This window comes from Eptesicus fuscus, chromosome 3 (assembly GCF_027574615.1).
Source record: "Eptesicus fuscus isolate TK198812 chromosome 3, DD_ASM_mEF_20220401, whole genome shotgun sequence".
NCBI classification, from domain to species: Eukaryota; Metazoa; Chordata; class Mammalia; order Chiroptera; family Vespertilionidae; genus Eptesicus; species Eptesicus fuscus.
The window spans coordinates 90,485,248-90,505,285 of record NC_072475.1 but is presented as its reverse complement, the minus strand read 5'-3'; the positions used below and the strand labels follow the sequence as shown (position 1 = coordinate 90,505,285).

Here is a 20,038-nt window from a genome sequence, read left to right as displayed (position 1 = left end):
CTAGGTGAATAAGTGTAAAACAAGATTGCTAGAGGTAGATCTTCCATTATTTCCGTTACATACAACCTGATGCAATAAACTTAGTGACATGCAAAACCAATTATGCTCTCATTTATGAGAAAACCATGCTCCAGCACACAGTTGCTATTCAGATAAATCCATTCACGTCTGCATGTTATTAGGTACTAAATTACCTTTAAAATAATTCAGTAATTTAAAAAGTAAAAGATTTTTATTAAAGGATTTTTAGAGCAAAAGAAGAAATGTAATTTTAGTATAAGCAACCGTTTCTAACATGAATTCGCTGATCTAGAAAATTACTTTAATGCACATATCAATATACAAGCCAGTTGCTAATATTTCAGCAATTAATTAAAAAATCTTATTCATTTTTGTGTGTTTAATACAAATACACAGAAACTTTTCATAGTAAAATAATAAGTATGCTTTTATTATTGTTATTTTAGTAAAACTAAGTTTTAATTAATGTTTAATTAAATTAATTAAGATTTAATAAAAATTACAAATGGAAAATATCACATATTTTAGATTTAGTATCGTTTTCCTATATTGAGAAAGATTAAATGTTTTGATAGAAAAATACATATTTAACTTTTTTATGATAAAAGAGTCTTGGTAGCCACTTAATTTAAAAATCAAAAATAAGGACATTTCAAATTTTCACAATATGAGAGAGATGGAGAGAGAGAGAGACAGAGACAGAGAGAGAGAGAGAGAGAGAGAGAGAGAGAGAGAGAGAAAAGAGAGAGAGAGAAAGAGAGAGAGACCGAAAGAGAGAGAGGGGGAAAGGAAGCAATTTTATTAAATACCTGTACTTGGATGTCTCAAATTCATATACATTAATGAATTCAAATCATCACTTTCATTTTAAATGTGTGTGTGTGTGTGTGTGTGTGTGTGTGTGTGTGTGTGTGAGTGTGTGTGTCTGTGTGTATTTAGAGAGCGAGAAAGAGAAAAGCATCTATATGAGAAAGAAACATCGGTTGTCTCCCATACATGACCGGACTAGGGATCAAACCCACAACCTGGGCTTGTGAACCCAACACCTTTTGGTGTACTGGACGACACTCCAACCAAGTGAGCCACACCAACTAGGGCTCATTTTAAATATTGTAAAGCTTCATGTCTGTCATAATGCTTGGCATACAGTAGAGAATGAATAAATTGTGTGACTAGTTAAATAAAAATACTATTTAATATATGATCTAGTTTAAAATTCCCATCTTGCCATTCTTAAAGGTATTTATTTTTAGATGTAGTGTTTATCTTTATATTTTTGATAATAATATATACCTTCAGATTACTTCTAGTCTTTAATTATAAGGGACTACATTTGGGGGCATTAGAGAAATGTAATATTTAAACAAAAGTCGAAAGACATTTTTAACAAAATATTTGATTTCTAATATCTTACATAAATCAGCACTCAATAGTAATTGTTAGACTTCCCAACTGTGTTGATTGTATCATTTTAACCAAAAATTTCCATGTTGAAAGAAAATATGAATCCCATGTAACTTTAGTTGTATTCTAAGTATTTAAAAAAACAGAATATATCTCTGATATTCCTGCAAGTTCTGCTAAATAATATGACTTGATTTGATGTGGTCTTTGAATCACAATTGAAATCATTTCTGTTTACTTGTTCTTTTAGTATAAAACAGGTTGCACATTATTTATTTATATTTCCTTTTAAATTATCTCAAATTCATTGCTTATTATATTTCCAAAATGTACATAAATATGCATATATTTATTTCCGTCACTTGCATCTGCTTATGCAAATGTTTCATTTTATATTTCAGCATTATCATTTTCATAAATAAATTGTATGACATTTTAATATATCCAGTTGCACAAAGCATATTTGCTATATTTTAAACTCAGCTTTTCATGGTTGGCTCCTCTCTAACCTTTTCCCATATTCATTTGTTATTATTTTTACCTTCTTACCTATTCTCATTCAAATATGCCTGATTTTAAAAAATTAAATTTATTAAGTATTTTCTAACAATTTATATTATTTAGTACACATGTGTTAAGCTGGTGTTCAATAAGAACTTTATCTCAAACTGTCTAACATATAAGCAAACCAATTTATAGAATAGCTTTTAAAGTGTCCAGTTCAGAGTAGCATTAGAAGCCAGTCTGGACCATGCAGAAATCTTCGTGATGCAAACTTTAAAGTCAAAGTAGATGAGCTCATCGGTGTTTCATTCTACCTCATTTTAATATGCATACTTTGTACTTGCATACAGATGAACACATGTTTCTGTCATGTGTGTAGAGAAAATTAAATAGAAGGTGTACATTCTTAAGGATTATATTAGTCAATGAGAACTGTGTTTATTTCCTTATGTTTTCTGTTTTATTTCCTTAACTACTTATTTATTTTAAGAACAAAAGGAAATAGTACAACTATTAACAATGATTAGACTGGTGAAGACTAAGTAATATCAAGTGGGCCAATAGCATTTTAGCAACTTACTATAAAGAAAACCAACCAACAAACAAAGATATTTACTGGGCTTCCACAATACTTAAGAAAATAATAATTTCAAAATAATGGCAAAGATTATTTAAGAGAACTTTTCAATGTGAGGTGAGATGTATTCTTACTTAACCTCAGTATACTTTTTTTTTAATTATTTATCTCAGATCAGGAAGGGAGGGAGAGATAGAGAGAGAGAAACATTGATCAGTTGCCTCCTTCATGCTCCCTGATTGGGGATTGAACCCTGCAACCAGGGTATGTGGTCTGAGAATCGAACCTGCCACCTTCTGGTGTACAGAAAATACTCCAACCAACTTAGCCACACTGGCCAAGGCTATACTTTGTATTTTTATTTAAGTTTTTTTAAATATATTTTTATTGATTTCAGAGAGGAAGGGAGAGAAAGAGAGAGATAGAAACATCAATGATGAGAGAGAATCATTGATTGGCTGCCTCCTGGATGCCCAACACTGGGGATTGAGCCTGCAAACCCAGGCATGTGCCCTTGACCGGAATTGAACCTGGGACCTTTTGGTCCAAAGGCCGATGCTCTATCCACTAAGCCAAACAAGCTAGGGCTAAGTTTTGTTTTATTTATTTAATGTTGCCACTATAAAAAATAAGAGTGTGACCATCAGTCCAACATATTCATTGGACGAAGACTGTGCTGACTAGACATAGAAATAATGTTACTGACCTAAGAATAGGGCCCCGTATTGATGTGCTCTTCCTGAAGTGGGAACACCCTGGCGCTGGTTACTCCCAGTCTTCTCAATCGGCCTGTAGGTCAAAGAAAACATTTGTAAAATAATTTAACTGAGTCACAAAGAAGGCTATATGGCATTATTCTACTGTTATATGAAGAAGTAAGCAACAAATAATAAAAATCTCCCTCCCTCAAATCCTATACTCTCCTTTAGCCTTTGTTAAATCTCCATATTGTCAAGTTTCTTGAAACTATTAGTTACACTTAATATCTTCATCTGATAATCTTTCACTCCTAAAACATTATATTCTGCTTTTTTTTTCTTTTTCAATTAATCTCTTATAGCAAATACCCCAAGGCATATGGGTGGTCATGCCCCAATAACTGTTTTTGATTTGTCTTAAACTTGGTTTCCTGCAACATTTGAAGTATGAAAATATCTTTCACTCTTAATTTTCTTTTTTCTTGCTCTGGGATGCACCATTTTTTCTCTGATAAATTACTTTAATCTCCCAAACCAATATCTGTTCAATAATAAGAACAAAAAAATATTCATGTTGCCCTATATCTTTCTCTTTGAATAATCTTTTTCCACATTGACTCTTCGCTTCACCCGGTGACTAGTTTTGGCCAATAAAACAAGAGCAAACTTAAAGCAAGAAGGGACTTGGCAAATGCTTGCTTGTTGGGTTGTACTCTTGGGACCGAAGAGCCCTAAAATCAAGCACAGTCACCAACTGTCACTCCAGCTGACAGCCAGTCTATCCTCAGATGCGGAGCCCCCAAAAGCAGGTAACCATTGATACATTAGGGAACACAGCCAAATCAGAACTATCCAGTAGAGCCCAGTACAAACTGCCACTTCACAGAAATGTGAACTACAGAAATGACATGTCACTATTTAGTGGTGGCTTGCTAAGAAGAAAAAAATAACAAACATACTACTTTCCTTGTGGTATCCAGATCTTTATTAGTAGCACTGCCATCTATTCTATCGTATATCTGGAGACTCTGGGTCATCCTCAATGGTTTTCATTACATTTAGCCCTTAACCTTATTGGTAACTAGGTCTTGCTGCTATTTTTAAACCTCAAATTATTTGAATACTGAAATAATTGAATATTTTATGAATGTAATACATATTTGTGATTACTTGATATATGCCAGAATTATTAAGCCAATAATTAGAAGCACAATGATTTGTTCATTTTGGATTATGGATTTAATATCTCTTTCCCCCTATGCACTATATCCCACTGTCTTTTTTTATAATATACAGTATTTCTGATTGCCTTGTATGGTGCATGTATGAATCTGTTAATTCTTTTACTTCATTTGTGATCTAATTGATTCCGAGCCTTCTGAAAGATTTTTGTAGTCTTCTACCTAAAAGATAATATAGATAATGAAATGTAGTCCATTTGTTGTTTTTTTGCTGTTGTTGTTTTTTATTATAAAAAACAGGAATTTTGTTTCTGGTTGTTTCACTGAGATGTAAAATCTCTATCCTCTTGATTCCTTGTTTGACCAAACACTGTTTGCACAGCTTGCAAAGAAAACTTTTGTAGGAAATTAAATCTCTATAGTGCCTCTGTCTCATGGCCATGTTTGCCAACTTTCGGGGCCAGAATTTCTATTTCCACTCACAAAGCTAAGTAATACCTACAAAATCCTTGAAGGAACTTTAAGTTTCTGATGATTAGAATACAAGGTGGGGGGAGTTAAATGTTTGGCATTGGAATTTATATGAGTGAGTCTTTTCTAATCACAACTATCATACGTGCAATGCACAGGAAGCATTTTAAAATACTTCCAACATTTTTCACTACTTATGCTTTGCTACTTTACTCAAAATGACATGCCCTTTTTAAAGTGATCATGGAAACATTAAAATAAGCCTTCCATTGAGCAGTCATTCAGTTTAGCTTTCGGAGTTGATTGAATGTATTGTAGAGCATTGTTAATGCTGACCTTATGGAAGGTCTTCTTTGTAACCTGATTATACTATGTAGTGTGCTTATTATGCACTTTGTGGTTTCTTATTATTTGCATTTACTGTGCCTTATTCATAGTAGGTGGCCAATACATAATGGGAGAGTAAATAAAAATTAGCAAACAGTAACTTATTTTGCTATTAAAATTTATATTTATGTATTTCTTTTTAAAAATATGTTTTATTGATTTTTAGAGAGAGAGGAAGGGGGAACGATAGAGAGATAGAAGCATCCATGACAGAGAAACATCATCCATCAGCTGTCTCCTGCACACCCCCTACTGGGAATTGAACCAGGGACTGCTTGGTTCCTAGATCTATGCTCAACCGTTGAGCCACACCAGCCAGGCTCTATTTATTTTATAACTTTTTTTTTTTTATTTCTTTGACAGTAGAAAACACAGGGATAGGAAAAAGTAGGTTTACAGTTGTCCTTATGGAAAAATATGAAAAATAAGGAAAAATATTCTTGTATTCATGAATAAGTAACAAGTTTAAACTCTGATTTGCGTATTCATGACTGAAAACCTACTTTTGCCCACCTCGTGTATCCTGCTGTGCTATAACAAGGGTGTGGGGGGTGCATGTGCTATAATAAATGGGGGACATAGTATATAGTATCAGAGCCTAAGAAACATGGTCCATCTCTTTTAAAAACTCTATCCCTTTAAATTTGTGTGTTGGATAAAGGAGAACAGTTGTGTAGAGGCAATATAAAATTCTAAAATATGGAATTTTTATATAGGTGACAAAATCTAAATCTTATAAAATTGATGGGCACTCCACTGAGTCAGTGTAATTGAGGGTGGAGAGATGAGGAACAGTTACATCATTTAATCACATTGTGTTCTTCAGTAAATTTAAAATTCAACTGAATAACGTGGAGTAGTGAACATACAAAACAATATACAGATGACTTATTATAGAATTATACATATGAACCCATGTAATTTTATTAACCAACTAGAGGCCTGATGCACAAAATCCGTGCAAGGGGCTTGGCCCTCGCAGCCAGGGCTTAGTCTGGATGGTCTTCCTAAAGGTCGTTCAACTGTAAGGTCTAATTAGCATATTATGCTTTTATTATTATAGATGTCCCCACAATAAATTAAACACACACACACACACACACACACACACACACACACACACACATGATTCAATACAGAGTACTTAGCTTAACCCTTTATTTATTGTTTCTTAGAATTTTTTATAAAAACTTGGCCTGTTAGTATGACATCAACAATATGTAATTAAGCCTGGTAAACTGCAAGTTGAAGATTAGGTGGTTTGTCCATTTATATAAGAACAAATATTAGAAATAAATATTTTCCTACAATATTCAGACTTCTTTTGGTTTATATCTTGAAAGAAATCACATATACAAGCATTCAATTTAGGATAAATGCTGTTATATAAAAACAGACAGTTTTATATGGGTTTGGTTAAATGAAGTAGCAAATGAACAAAAATAAGTCATTAAAAAATGGCTTAATAGTTCATTCAAACCACTGATGACCACTATTTATGAGTAAGGGTGTTCCCAACTTTCTCACCAGCCCTTCTGCTTTCCATTTGGCATGAATCCCAATTTCTGCTGTGTTAATATTTGCTCCTGGGAAGAGATGAAGGAAAAAAGGTCCATAAGGTTTCCATTGGCCCAGATAGGAGAAACATCTGCTGGATTCAAGAGCAGCTTGCTGGCTCAAGTCAGCAGGGAGAATTGATGCCTATCAACCCTGCCATATGAGTTGATATTTCCTGTGCCCTGGGGCTAAGCAAGCTTAATCAAGAAAAAATAAAGAAACACATTGTAAGGCAAAATTTTCTTATTAAATAAGCATTATATATTTTTAAAACAACTCCCCTAGCATTATAAATTATGAGTTTAGTACTATGAAATTCAATTTCAAGCAAGCAAAGTGTATTGGATTATTTTATGATTAATTAGATTATTTTGAGTAATGATAGATTCCATGCATTTAGAACCTGTTTAGATTTTATCCTTAAACTTGAAGAGTTGATTAATATTTTTCTTGGTGATAAAAAGCTTGTCATCTTTATATGCAATTTTAGGATTAGCTTGTCAATAGTTTCAATAGTGAGATTTGGGATTATAGTCTCAAATGTAAACTTAATAAGTTGCTACTAAATGTAATTATTGATATTTACATACAAACACATATATTTGCCGTTTAGAAAGAAGTTGCATTCAAAAGTGTATACTTATTTCCACATTGCTACCAATACCCTGAACCCTTGGTATTTTTTTTGCAATTGTCCTCTGAGTCTGTGGCTCATCCTATTCAGTGCCCTAAATTGGAAAAGTCTGTACCTTCTAAAGTTTGTTAAAATTTTTAATTAGCACAACACTCAGTAGATATCTAAATTTGAGAAATGAAATATCAGCTTTTATTAAAATACTAGGGGCCCAGTTCACGAAATTCGTGCACGGAGGGGGGTTGTCCCTCAGCCCAGCCTGTACCCTCTCCAATCTGGGACCCCTCAAGGGATGTCCGACTGCCCGTTTAGGCCCGATCCCTGGTATCGGGCCTAAACGGGCAGTCGGACATCCCTCTCACAATCCAGGACTGCTGGCTCCCAACTGCTTGCCTGCCTGCCTTCCTGATTGCCCCTAACCACTTCTGCCTGCCAGCCTGATCACCCCCTAACCACTCTGCTGCCAGCCTGTTTGCCCCCCACTTCCCTCCTCTGCCGGCCTGGTCACCCCTAACTGCCCTCTCCTGCAGGGTTGATCACCTCCAACTGCCCTCCCTTGCAGGCTTGGTCCCTCTCAACTGCCCTCCCTTGCAGGCCAGGTGCCTCCCAACTGCCCTCTCCTGCTGGCCATCTTGTGGTGGCGATCCTGTGTCCACATGGGGGCAGGATCTTTGACCACATGGGGGCAGCTATATTGTGTGTTGCAGTGATGATCAATCTGCATAGTACTCTTTTATTAGATAGGATAGAGGCCTAGTACAGGGGTGGGGGCCAGCTGGTTTTCCCTGAAGGGTGTCCCTGATCAGGGTGGGGTACCCTTGGGGCGTGGGGCGGCCTGAGCGAGGGGCCTGTGGTGGTTTGCAGGCCGGCCACGCCCCCTGGCAACGCAAGCGGAGGCCCTGGTATCTGGAATTTATTTTCCTTCTACAATTGAAACTTTGTAGCCTGGAGCAGAGCCAAGCCTGGGGCTCCCTCCGAGGCCCGAAGCCATTTGTGTTGGGGTTATAATTGAAACTTTGTTGCCTTAAGCGGGTGGGCCTGGCCAGGGTGTGTGGAAAGCTTTGCTTCCTCTGTTGCCGGCGGCAACCCTTGCCTGCTCTCTCAAGCTCCATTCTGCCGCCATTTGTTTGAATTTGTTTACCTTCTATAATTGAAACTTTGTAGCTTGAGTGGAGGCTTAGGCCTGGCAAGGGCAGGCGGAAAGCTTGGCTTCCTCTGTTACCTAGGAAACCTTGCTCTCTGTGGCTGTAGCCATCTTGGTTTGGGTTAATTTGCATGCTCGCTCTGATTGGATGGTGGGCGTGGTTTGTGGGTGTGGCTTGTGGGTGTGTCGGAGGTATGGTCAATTTGCATATTTGTCTATTATTATATAGGACTAGGGGCCCAGTTCACAAATTTGTGCACCTTGAAAGGAACTGTGAGCCAAGAGGCTCCAGTAGGCACAAGGGCAGGTCTCGACCCATCCTCCGTGCTCCTGACCGGCCCCTCCCGCTGTAGCCCCTCCGGTGCCCTGTATGCCGGCAGCCCCGCTCTCGCCACTGCTGCTCTCATGCACTGAGGGCGCCATCCCCGCTCACACCTGCTGATGGTGCGGAGTGATTGGTGATTGGGGCTGGCACCAGCAGAGGGTGCAAGTGGCGGCTGCTGCCCAATCACCCCTCAGGAGCAGGGGGAGGTGGAGAAACCCTCAGGGGTGATCAGGGCCAGCAGCTACTCCTCGCACCTGTTCCAAGTGATCGGGACCGACCCTGGGCACCAGCAGTGGGTGTGAGCAGCAGCTCCAGTGCCAGCTGCAGGTGTGAGCAGGGCTGGCACCTGCAGCAAGTGCAAGCGCTGGGCAGGACCGTGGCGCGTGGGAGCAAAGAATTTTCAGTAACCACCTGAGGCTCACCCTGATGACAGCTACCAGTGCCCCACCTTGGTCTGGCACCCCTGCTCACCTGCTCCACCATCCCACCGCAGACAACACCCGCCATGTTTTGAACACATCCCCGGTGGTCAGCACACATCATAGCGACTGGTTGTTTGGTTGTTCTGGTTGTTCCACCAACATTCGGTCTATTTGCATATTAGCCTTTTATTATATAGGATATGTCAGTATAATATATATTTTATTCATATATATTTAATACTAGAGGCCCAGTGCATGAAATCTGTTTACGCAGGGTGGGGGGGGGTCCCTCAGCCTGGCCTGCGCCCTCTTGCAGTCATGGAGCCCTCGGGAGATGTCTGACTGCCGGCTTAGGCCCGCTCCCCGGGAGGAGCGGGCCTAAGCTGGCAGTTAGACATCCTTAGCACTGCAGCAGAGCTGGGAGAGTCTCTTGCCACCCCAGCTGTGCTCGCCAGCCATAAGCCAGGTTTCTGGCTGAGCCGCATTCCCCCTGTGGGAGTACACTGACCACCAGGGGACAGCACCTGTGTTGAGTGTTAGTGGTCAGTGTGCATCATAGCTACCGGTTGTTTTGCCATTCTGTTGATTTGCATATTAGTCTTTTATTATATAGAATGTATAAATAATGAAAGATATCTACATACCAAAATCTATCATCTATCTATCTATTCATCTATCTGTCTATCATCTCTCTATCTATCATTCTATCTCAGCACACACTTTTGGTTTCAGATCTGTCAAAACCTGTAAGACTATGATTTTGAAATGACAATCTGTTATTGCCCAAATTGTATGTAGAATTCATAAAATAGACAAATAGAAACAGTTTCAAGATTTTATTTGAAAAGTCTTTACCTCACCAGAGAGACTATGCAGAAATTTTCTTTATTTTTAAACCTGATATAGTTGCAATGCCCACTTTGCTAGAGCAGTAATACAATTCTTGGTTTCATATACACAGTGATACCAATGAGAAACAACAGACTTGATTGATATCCAACTATAGGCTTACCCAAAAGTCAAAAGACAAGTGATACAATAAGAATATCAACAACTAGCTGAGGTTTTGTGACTCCCTGAAGTGCTTCTCAATGTGCAGTTACTCCTGATCCCAGACTAGACTGAATCCATCAGAAGCCACAAGCTCTGGAGTCCATTCAGTTTTTTGGCCTTGCTAGTCACCCACCCTTCTCAAGATTATGCCATCAGTTCCCATTCTCTGATACACATACATCTAACCAATACTGATAATTTATTATTCAATAAGTCATTGCAACAATGAAATGCAAGTACCTAGTCTGGTACATAGCAACCTTTCTGGTTCTCATTAATTTTGAATCTAGTACAGATGAGGATTTTTTTAAATTGCAAAGATGATTCAACCAATAGTTAACTTTTTAGGATTTTCTGAGACTAGACATAAGACCAAGAACCAGATATTACCCTTTCTTTCCAATGTTGCCGTGAAGAGACCATTTTCTTTCCTATGAATATAAATATATATATTTTCCATTTATCATTTTGCAACATCTCTCCAGAACAAGCATTATTCAAATGTAAGAATTCAGATGAGGTTGTTTTTGTTCTTCATTCCACCTCAATGTATTGTATTCAAGTTTAATTTTAATAATTTCCATTAAAAATTCATTTTAACTTTCTTAAATTAATATATTATAACTCCCAAAAAAAGAATACAAGAAGATATTATTAATTTCTTCTCTGCATTATCAGAAGTATAATTCTTTGAGCTGCCTTATGTGTACTAATCTATACAAAATATTTAGTTTCTTTTTAATATTTTCCCACAGTAGTTTCCACTTGGTCTCATAGGGCAATGTTCCCCTAGATCTAATGTGGCACTACAAAGGACTTAAACATCAAAGTATGTAAACATGCACAAGATGGGTGAAATCAACATTAATGAAATCTTTGTGCATTCAGAAATGATCAAACAGTGAAAAACACATCCTATTAACCATTGTGTTATTACATATTGTTTTTCAAACGGGAGCTTGTTCCTTTGGGAATATGCCAAGTTGATTCATAAGTTACTGCATATTGATCCACACTTAAATAATTAAGGTGACATCATTTTCTACACAATGGTCATATTTTCAAAAATGTGTGCCCAGCCCTAGCCAGTTTGGCTCGTGGTTAGAGCATCACCCTGATGACCAAAGTGTCACAGGTTCCGTTCCTGGTCAGGAGCATGTATCTTGGTTATGGGTTCTCTTCCTGGCCCCAGTAGGGGCGTGTGCCTGAGGCAACCAATTAATGTTTCTCTCTCTCTCTCCCTTCTCCTCCCTCCCTTCCACTCTGCAAATCAATGGGAAAAAAATATCCTCGGGTGAGAATTAAAAAAAAAAAAAAAGTGTGCCCAGCCCTGGATGGTGTGGCTCATTTGGTTGAGCATGCTGCAATGCATCAAAAGGTTACAAGTTTGAATCCTGGTTCAGGTTGTGGGCTCCATTACCAGTGGCGGGCATGCAGAAGGCAGCCAGTCAATGTTATCTTCTCACATGAATGTTTCTCTCTATCTCCCTCTCCCTTCCTCTCTCTCTAAAAGTCAATAAACTATTTTGAAAAAGGGCTTCAGACTAATGAGCTTATTTAAAAAAAATATGCCTACCATGACCACTTATGCTTGTTAGAAAATAAAAAGTAATAGACACTTCCTTCTCTGCTATCAAGGACTTTGAACATGTTTCAGGTTATAGAGCAATGGTGACCTTGGGCATAAAAATTCTGTCATTAAAAAAGAAAATCTTTCTATGGTATTAGTCAAAAGAGGAACCATTTTATAATGTTTACTAGTACTCAAACAGGGCAAAGGCTCAAATGTTTTGTTATCTCACTTTTGTAGTCTTTTATTAACTCATTATTTATTTAAAAGCATAGTATTGTTATCCACTCAGGGAAATACATCTTTGCCAAAGAAAACTCTCTTAAAAACAATATTTACAGCAATATTTTCCTTTCTCGCAGATAACTATGGCAGTTTTTAAAATAAGCAGTAAAACAGAAGTCCTCCATTATTAACAACAAGGAACTTCCATAGGCAATGGCATTTTAACGTGGAAGTCAGTGATACATTGTCTATCAAAGAGTGCGGCTCAATTGACTGAGTGTTGTCCAGTGAAGGAAAGGTCCTCAGTTCGATCCCGGGTCAGAGCACATGCTCAGGTTGCTGGCTAGGTCCTTGCAGGAGGTAGCTAATCAATGTTTATCTCTCACATTGATGTTTCTCTCTCTCCCTCTCCCTTCCTGTCTCTCTAAAAATCAGTAAAAACACATTTTAAAAAATAAAACAGTGGGAGGTATATAGGAATATGGGTAATGATTCTGTAGTAGTACAAGCTCAAGTCAGTAAAATACGGGTTTCCATTTACTAGAAGGTTATTTACAGTATAAACCAAATACGAAGAGATTAGTTACATTTACAAATAAATTATCCCATGATTTAATGGATTTTTTTTTGATATTTTCTCAATAAGGTTCTTGACTGTAAACACAATTTTTACAGTGATTCATCTCTGAGATTAAAAATCTTTGGTTTGAGGATAATGATAAATCAACAGAAAAGCAACGTTTTCTGAAAATTTATATTGAATAATTGCCATTGCATGTAGAATAATTGTAAGCTCCTCGTTGTGACATAAAAAGTTCTACATTATTTGCCTGAACTTTCTTTGTCATCTCATCTTGGGCCATCACATCCATTTCTTCTAATGTAGATTCATTGTCTGCTTGTTTATTTCTCCCTTCCCTCCCAATCCTCCCCCTCCCCCAGTTTCTTTAATAGCCAATCTCTTTTCTCCTTATGGTCCAGGACTTTCACATTAACTAATTTACATTTTGGAATACCAGCCCCTTCTCTTTAGCATTTTTGTCCTCTAGCAATTTGTAAGTGACTTGTTCTTTCTCCCCATTTAGGTTTCTGTCGAAATGTCAACATATTCTTTTTTTAAAATATTTTTTTATTGATTTCAGAGAGGAAGGGAGAGAAAGAGAGAGATGGAAACATCAGTGATGAGAAGGAATCATTTATTGGCTGCTTACTGCACGTTGGACAGAGCCCACAACCCAGGCATGTGCCCTTGACTGGAATCAAACCTGGGACCTTTCGGTCCACAGGCCGATGCTGTATCCACTGAACCAAACCGGCTAGGGCTCAAATGTCTACTTTTTCTTAATCATGGCTTTCCTTTATATCAGCAATGTTCACCTTTTTCAGCTCATGGCATACATAAACTAATTACTAAAAAATCTGCTGCACACCAAAAACTACATTTTTTGCCAAATTGACAATAAAATAGGTATAATTTTGATTAATTCACACTGGGGTGGGGAGGGGAAGAAAAGGGCTATTGTGTTGGCTGTTATTTTTTTTTTTCCTTTTTTGGCAATTTAAGTAAAATCATTAACTAGCAACAATATGTTAGGCAACAATTATTTTGAGTTTGTATATAAATATATATATATATATATATATATATATATATATATATTTATATATATATATATATATTAGGGGCCTGGTGTACAAAATTTGTGCACTGGGGGGGGGTCCCTCAGCCCAGCCTGCCCCCTCTCACATACTGGGAAACCTCAGGGGATGTCTTACTGACGGCTTAGGCCTGCTCCCCACGGCACAGTCTGGCCTCCCTTTGTGGGAGGCAACCAGGCTGATCAGGGAAAGGCACCAGCCCCATCACCCCGCTGATGCAGCCACTGCCAGTCACCACAGCCACCAAGGTATTTTCATCAAAACGGACTCCAGTCCCTTCACCATGAAAAAATGACAACTTTCTTTAGACATTTTCAAGATGTGTCTTTCATAAGATATGACATTTCTTTATTTCTTTATTTTTTTTTTTTATCCTCGCCTAAGGATATGTTTCCATTGACTTTTAGAGAATGTGGAAGAGAAAGGGAAAGACAGAGAGAAACATCAAAGTGAGAGGAAAACTCTGATTGGTTGCCTCCTGCATGAGCCCTGACCTGGGCCCCAGCCAGGGAGGAGCCTGCAACATTGGTACATGCCCTTGATCAGAATCGAACCCGGACCCTGTGGTCGGCAGGCCGAGGCATTATCCACTGGGCCAAACCGGCTAAGGCAAGATATGACATTTCTTAGCCCTCCAGCAGCAGACCTTCGTTTTTTTCTCCAGAAGTGTGGTGGAAAAGCCCTAGATCACCTTTTTGGATTCTTATACCCAAGTTACTAAGAATATTACCAGTGGCATACAGGGAGCTTAGCCAATGAGCGGTCAGAAAAGGTGTTTTCTCTGTAGTTCACACCTATTGCCTCTGATCACTGGCTCCACCCCTGCCAAGGCCTAAAGCCTCATTGCCTGGGCAGGGTCCCCAAGCTCCCTCTGATCGCCTGCTCTGCCCCTTCCCAGGACCAAAGCCTCAGGGCCTGGGCAGGGGGCCCCCCAGCTCCATTCGATCTCCTGCTCCGCACCTGCCCAGGACCAAAGCCTTGGGCCCTGGGCAGGGAGCCTCCCAGCTCGCTCTGATCACTGGCTCCACCCCTGGGCAGGAGCATCCACCTCAGATCCACCATTCTACCTCTGCCCAGGAGCCCCCTGGCTCAGGCCCTTCCCAGGTTGCTCAGGACCCATGGGGGGCCTAACACAGAGTGACCTGGGTGCTGAGAACGTTCCCAGGACCCAGGCTGCTGGTCGCCTATGTATGCAAATTAACCTCCATCTTTGTTGAGTTAATTTGCATACTCACTCTGATTGGCTGTGGGAGTAGCAGAAGTACGGTCAATTTACATGTTTGTCTATTATTAGTTATGATATATATATTATGTGGAATTCGATTGAAGTCCGAATATATAATTATGTATGATATATATATTATATATGATATATATATTATGTGGAATTAGATTGAAGTCCGAATATCATCTCAATTTAAACTTGCCTCACTATCTAAAACTAAATGTGTTAGTTATGTTTTGTATATTTGAAATAATTATATATTTGGAATTAGGATTAATTATACTTGCTTTATTTTCTTAGAAGTTTTTCATTTAATTTATTCCTAGGAATGTTACTAGGAATTTAACTTTTTCTCAAAGTTATTAAATATTTTAAAAGATATTACAATTAAATATTATATCTAATTTTCTTTAAATATATCAACCTTCTAGGACCTACCAGATGAAACAAAAATATTTTTACCATTTTCCCCTTTTTTAGTTTCAGATTAAAGTTTTTCTCAGGGACTTTAATTTTAAACAGTTATGTCCCACCCAGCCCATTTCCCCCAAGAAGATTGATTATTGTACTCTCAGCACTATATTCCTCACTCTGTCTTCAGAAGAGTTCTACCATCTGTATATTCCTTTCCAGAATATTTCCTCCAGGTTGACATCTCAATTTAGAATTTAGTTCCATGATTGAGTTTCACTGTGAATCAGACTGTGATTTTGGTCATAAATTTATTTTCTTTGGAAGGCTGCCTCTCAAATGTTCATCAGTTAGCAAGTATAGTAGTCAGTTCTAGGTCTTGATCATTCACCCTGAAAACAGTACTCTGGAAAGATCAAATGACTGTATGCACACATGATAATCACTATGTAAACCTGTTTTGAAGTTATAGAAATATTTTTTTAAATCTGCTTATTCTTTTATATAGCTTTACAAGACATACAGTGTCCTTTTTATTTTAATCATACTTCCTTTTCTTTTTATTCTTCTATAATGTAATAGTTGAAAAATCTATTTGTATAGGAAGAAAAGTAACCTTGTGAATATAAATGTGAAAAAATTGAAGTTCACTTTTTCCTTGAAAATCTGGGGCAGGGTGGAATCCAGGTGGGGAGAAGGACTGGGGGGAAATGAGGGAATATCTGTAATACTCTCAAAAACAAAGATTAAAACAAAGAAAATTGTATGACCTCATTCAATATATTTTTTGAGAAAGGTCAGGACATGTGAGGAAATTAATTAAACTAGACCAATTAATAAAAGTAAAATATATTTTAATATTTTGATCATAAAAATCTACTTTGGATGTAAAAATGGGTATATTTATATTTAATTTAGTTCACTAAGTCTGTACTTTAGACAGCTTTTTGTTTATTATAAATTTTGGCAGAGGGTGAAAACACAAAACAAGCTAAGAATGGAGATACAGGTTAAAAATGCTGGGGATATTTTTTTTTAATTATATAATGCGAAAGCAATACAACCACTATGCAAAACGTAGAGCAACCATAAAACAATGTTTCCCAGGATTTTATAAATATTCTGTGAGGCTCAGAATTTTGTAATTTAAGGAAAACAATGTTTGTGATACAGCTGAGTAATATAAAATTAATAGAAGAAATATGCAAAATCTATTTCATGTAGGAAGAATAACTGTGCTGGGAAATATTTACAATATAGAAGGCTGAGGTACACAATCACACAAAAACATTTTTAAAATGGAAGGGAAGGCACTAATATTATATTTTACCTACATTACAAATTTCTCCAGGGCCAAGCCTGATACTGATAATCAAGAATTAACTTTATTATAAATTATATCAGAGCCACAGCAAACCATAACTGGTCTTAATATAATGTAGTTAACTGGGTCACCTGCTCACCATCATTGTGTAGGTCAATGGAAACAATGCAAGAGTTATCCCATAAGCCCCCTGATCTACTATGGGTGTCCAGGAAAACCTATGAGCACATTCTGGAAAAGAAAAAGAAAGGTGAAATTTCTGCAGGAGAATTGTGATTCTCTGGGTCAGGAGCTGTGGGAGCCATTGTAAATCTGAAGAAGCCTTTTGTCATGGATCACAGGCCAGCAAAGGACTAGGGCCAAGCTTTGGGTACACAAGAGTTTCTGCTCCAGAAGTTGGGAACAGAATGGGTTCCTCACAATGGCCACAGTGAACACCAGGATCTGGTCTACAGCATTGTAATTGCTGAAGCTGTCAACTTGGCATTCTTACAACCTGATATCAGGAGGAGAAAGCCCTTCCAACCTTCCCTGGCCTTGCAAGACCCTGTGCCCGCCAGCTTTGTTTCTTTCCTGCCTTGGTCTGGCAGCTGCGAGGGAACACAGGTCTCTGAAGTGCTTCCTGTCTCTATGGAAACTGGCAAGCAGCACCAGACCCGTGGCCATGCTCCATAGCGGCTGGGCAGAGGGGCGGCGCAGAAGGTGGATACCAGGTGTTGTACTCCATAAGGCAAGCGGAATAAGGAAAGGATGAAGCAGAATCAGAGAAAAATAAATGATATGTGGTAGCCTAGGAAAACAGAATGCTTAATTTTTCAGATAAAGCTAAGAGATAGAATGAAGTAATGAGAAACACATCTAGAGAATTCTAAGTATTTGAAAGAACAGAGGGACATTCCAAAAGTGGAAACACTTCTGCACTTAGTCTTAATTTTCTCTCTAATTTCTTTCTCACATGATAGAGCATTCATCACACTTCTCTTAAGAATTATAATTTTGCATTAATGACATTTGCGCTTTTTAATCCAATAGGCTTTAGTATGCAATATGTATTTCAGTCCCTACAACTACTGAGCCACAACGTTCACATTAGAAGAGGTTGTTTAGAATGCCCTCAGTAATTTAGTGGAAGTAATCTCATATTGTGTGTGCATTTAGATATACTTCTAGCAACAAGAATGAGCTTGAATTTTCTAAGATGCAGGCTCTCTGTATAAATACCCTTAACTAGGTGATGAAATAGATGAGAGAGAAAGAGATAGAAACACAAAGCTGAGAATAGTTGAGGGGGAAATCCTAAAGAATAGTAGGATACCTTCATATTTCATTTAAAAATTAGTTATGTATTTATGTCATTGCTTATTGAGGTTGGTATTTAAGAACCTTTAATTTATTTTGTAAATACTTATCTATTTGGCATCTGCACTTTTCATAAGCAAAATATGAGAACCTTAATATGAAACCAGTATTTTGCATTTAAAATAGGGTTCTTGAGAGGACATAAAATGTTTTTAAACAAATCAAAACATTATATAGACCACTTGATTCAGGTGCCAATAACGTGAATTAAATTTTTTTGTAGACTGTGTTGACAGTTTTCACTAGACACAAGTATATTCCATTCTGAAAGAAAGGGTCAAAATACAGGGCATTATTTATCTCATGAGAAATTTTCACTTTCTTATTGAAAAACAGTACCTTAACTTCTCTTCACATTTGTTCCCCTTCACTGTTTTTAAATCTGGTTCTTCCTTTGAGAAAGTTTTGCTCATTTTCAGGAAGAAAAATAATGAGGGTCCTCAGTTCCTGTTAAATAGCCCACAAAATTTGATCATTTACTCTGAAAAATCACAGTCTGTAGCACACTCCCTCTCACATGCGAAAAGGCTCAACCTCTGCCTGTCTGTCTAGATATATCTCAGGTGATTATTGCTCTCAGTAAGTAAGCACTCATGCACAGTGTGCACTGATCCATTGCCGTGGTCCAAGTTAATCTTCAGCATAGGAAGCGAGATGGAGAAAAGCATTGCTTTTACTCAGCATCCATTCCGGAGATAGCAAGGCTTGAATGATGTTGTCTTTGGAGGCAGAGCCATGCGTTGAGATCAGTGTTCAAACACGCAACTTCGCCTCGCCTACCTGCTCTCTTTCAACAATGCAGCTGGCTTCAAAGATTTCTTATTGCTGCTTTGTTTCTCGCCTCTTTATGCTTAGGGCACACTGCAGCCTTCACCCAGGCTGAGGTGGCCATAATTGAGAATTTGCTTCTTTATGTCCTGTGTGACAGAGTGCTAGGTTCTTGGTGGTCAGAGAGTCAAGGCACATGTGAAACGTGGGGGGAGGACACTTCTTAACTAACTGAGGTTCAAGGAGTCAAGACTGAGCTCACTTGATGTTGAACTTGGTAGTTCCTAATCTAGACAAGGAAAGCTTTGGACTATTATTTTCTTAAGTACATGACAGATGGAAACATTGAAGGAATAATAATAGCTGCTCCGTCTGCAATTTAAAGATGACCTGCAAAGCTATCTTTTCAGAATATTGACTACGTAATTGCTCTTCACTAAATTGTCTTTCATGGCAATGAATTACCAAATTATTTTCATATGACTACTAAGACTAACTTAAGTGGTTTTTAACCACCGATGCTAGTTAGTGACAACCTAAGAAAAAAACTAGTAGCACAGAACAACTATCCATATAGAAAAAAGACATCTTATCTGAAATATTTTGTAATCAGAACAGTGGTGGGAAGGGAAAGAGGACTTTGCAAAGTGATTTGAAGAAAAGAAAAAAAAATGATTAAAGAAGAGGCTCAAAATATGAAAGAAAAGAACTTCAAAACAAATACTAACCTGTATTAGAAAGATTCATTGGTTTTTATAAACAAATTGAAATAAAATAAAAAAACCTAATTTATACTAAAAATGCAAGCAACAGCTCCACCAAGAGGCATCAAGAGTGGCTTCCTCAGTGGTGTGCTGTACATGTACATGTTTAGCAACTGCCTCTGTGGGGGGAAAAAGAAAGGAAAAAGTTGGCCTGGATTGTTTGCCAGTTTCCACCATGAAAATAATCCCAATGTGGTCAATTTCAAGGTACCAACATCCCTCTCTGAGCATGAAGTCAGCAGACTGCAGTTGTCTCTCCCAGCCCAGGGAAGCCCAGCTGCTCCTACTTAAGTTGAAGATGCTTCTTTTACTTACTAAAAATAGATGCAAACACTCTAATTGCATTTTTGAAATG

The 20,038-nt window shown here is 37.9% G+C and overlaps 1 protein-coding gene across 1 annotated transcript in view; it reads left to right on the top strand.

Annotated features, from left to right (window-relative positions):
* Nucleotides 1-15,044: 15,044 nt before the first annotated feature.
* CADM2 (cell adhesion molecule 2) overlaps nucleotides 15,045-20,038 on the top strand; it is a gene marked incomplete at its 5' end in the record, with an annotated part of 281,026 nt that continues 276,032 nt past the window's right edge. Inside the window, one exon of the mRNA XM_054712332.1 lies at nucleotides 15,045-15,103. Coding sequence (XP_054568307.1) covers nucleotides 15,045-15,103 — 59 coding nt within the window. The remainder of the gene's footprint in view (nucleotides 15,104-20,038) is intronic.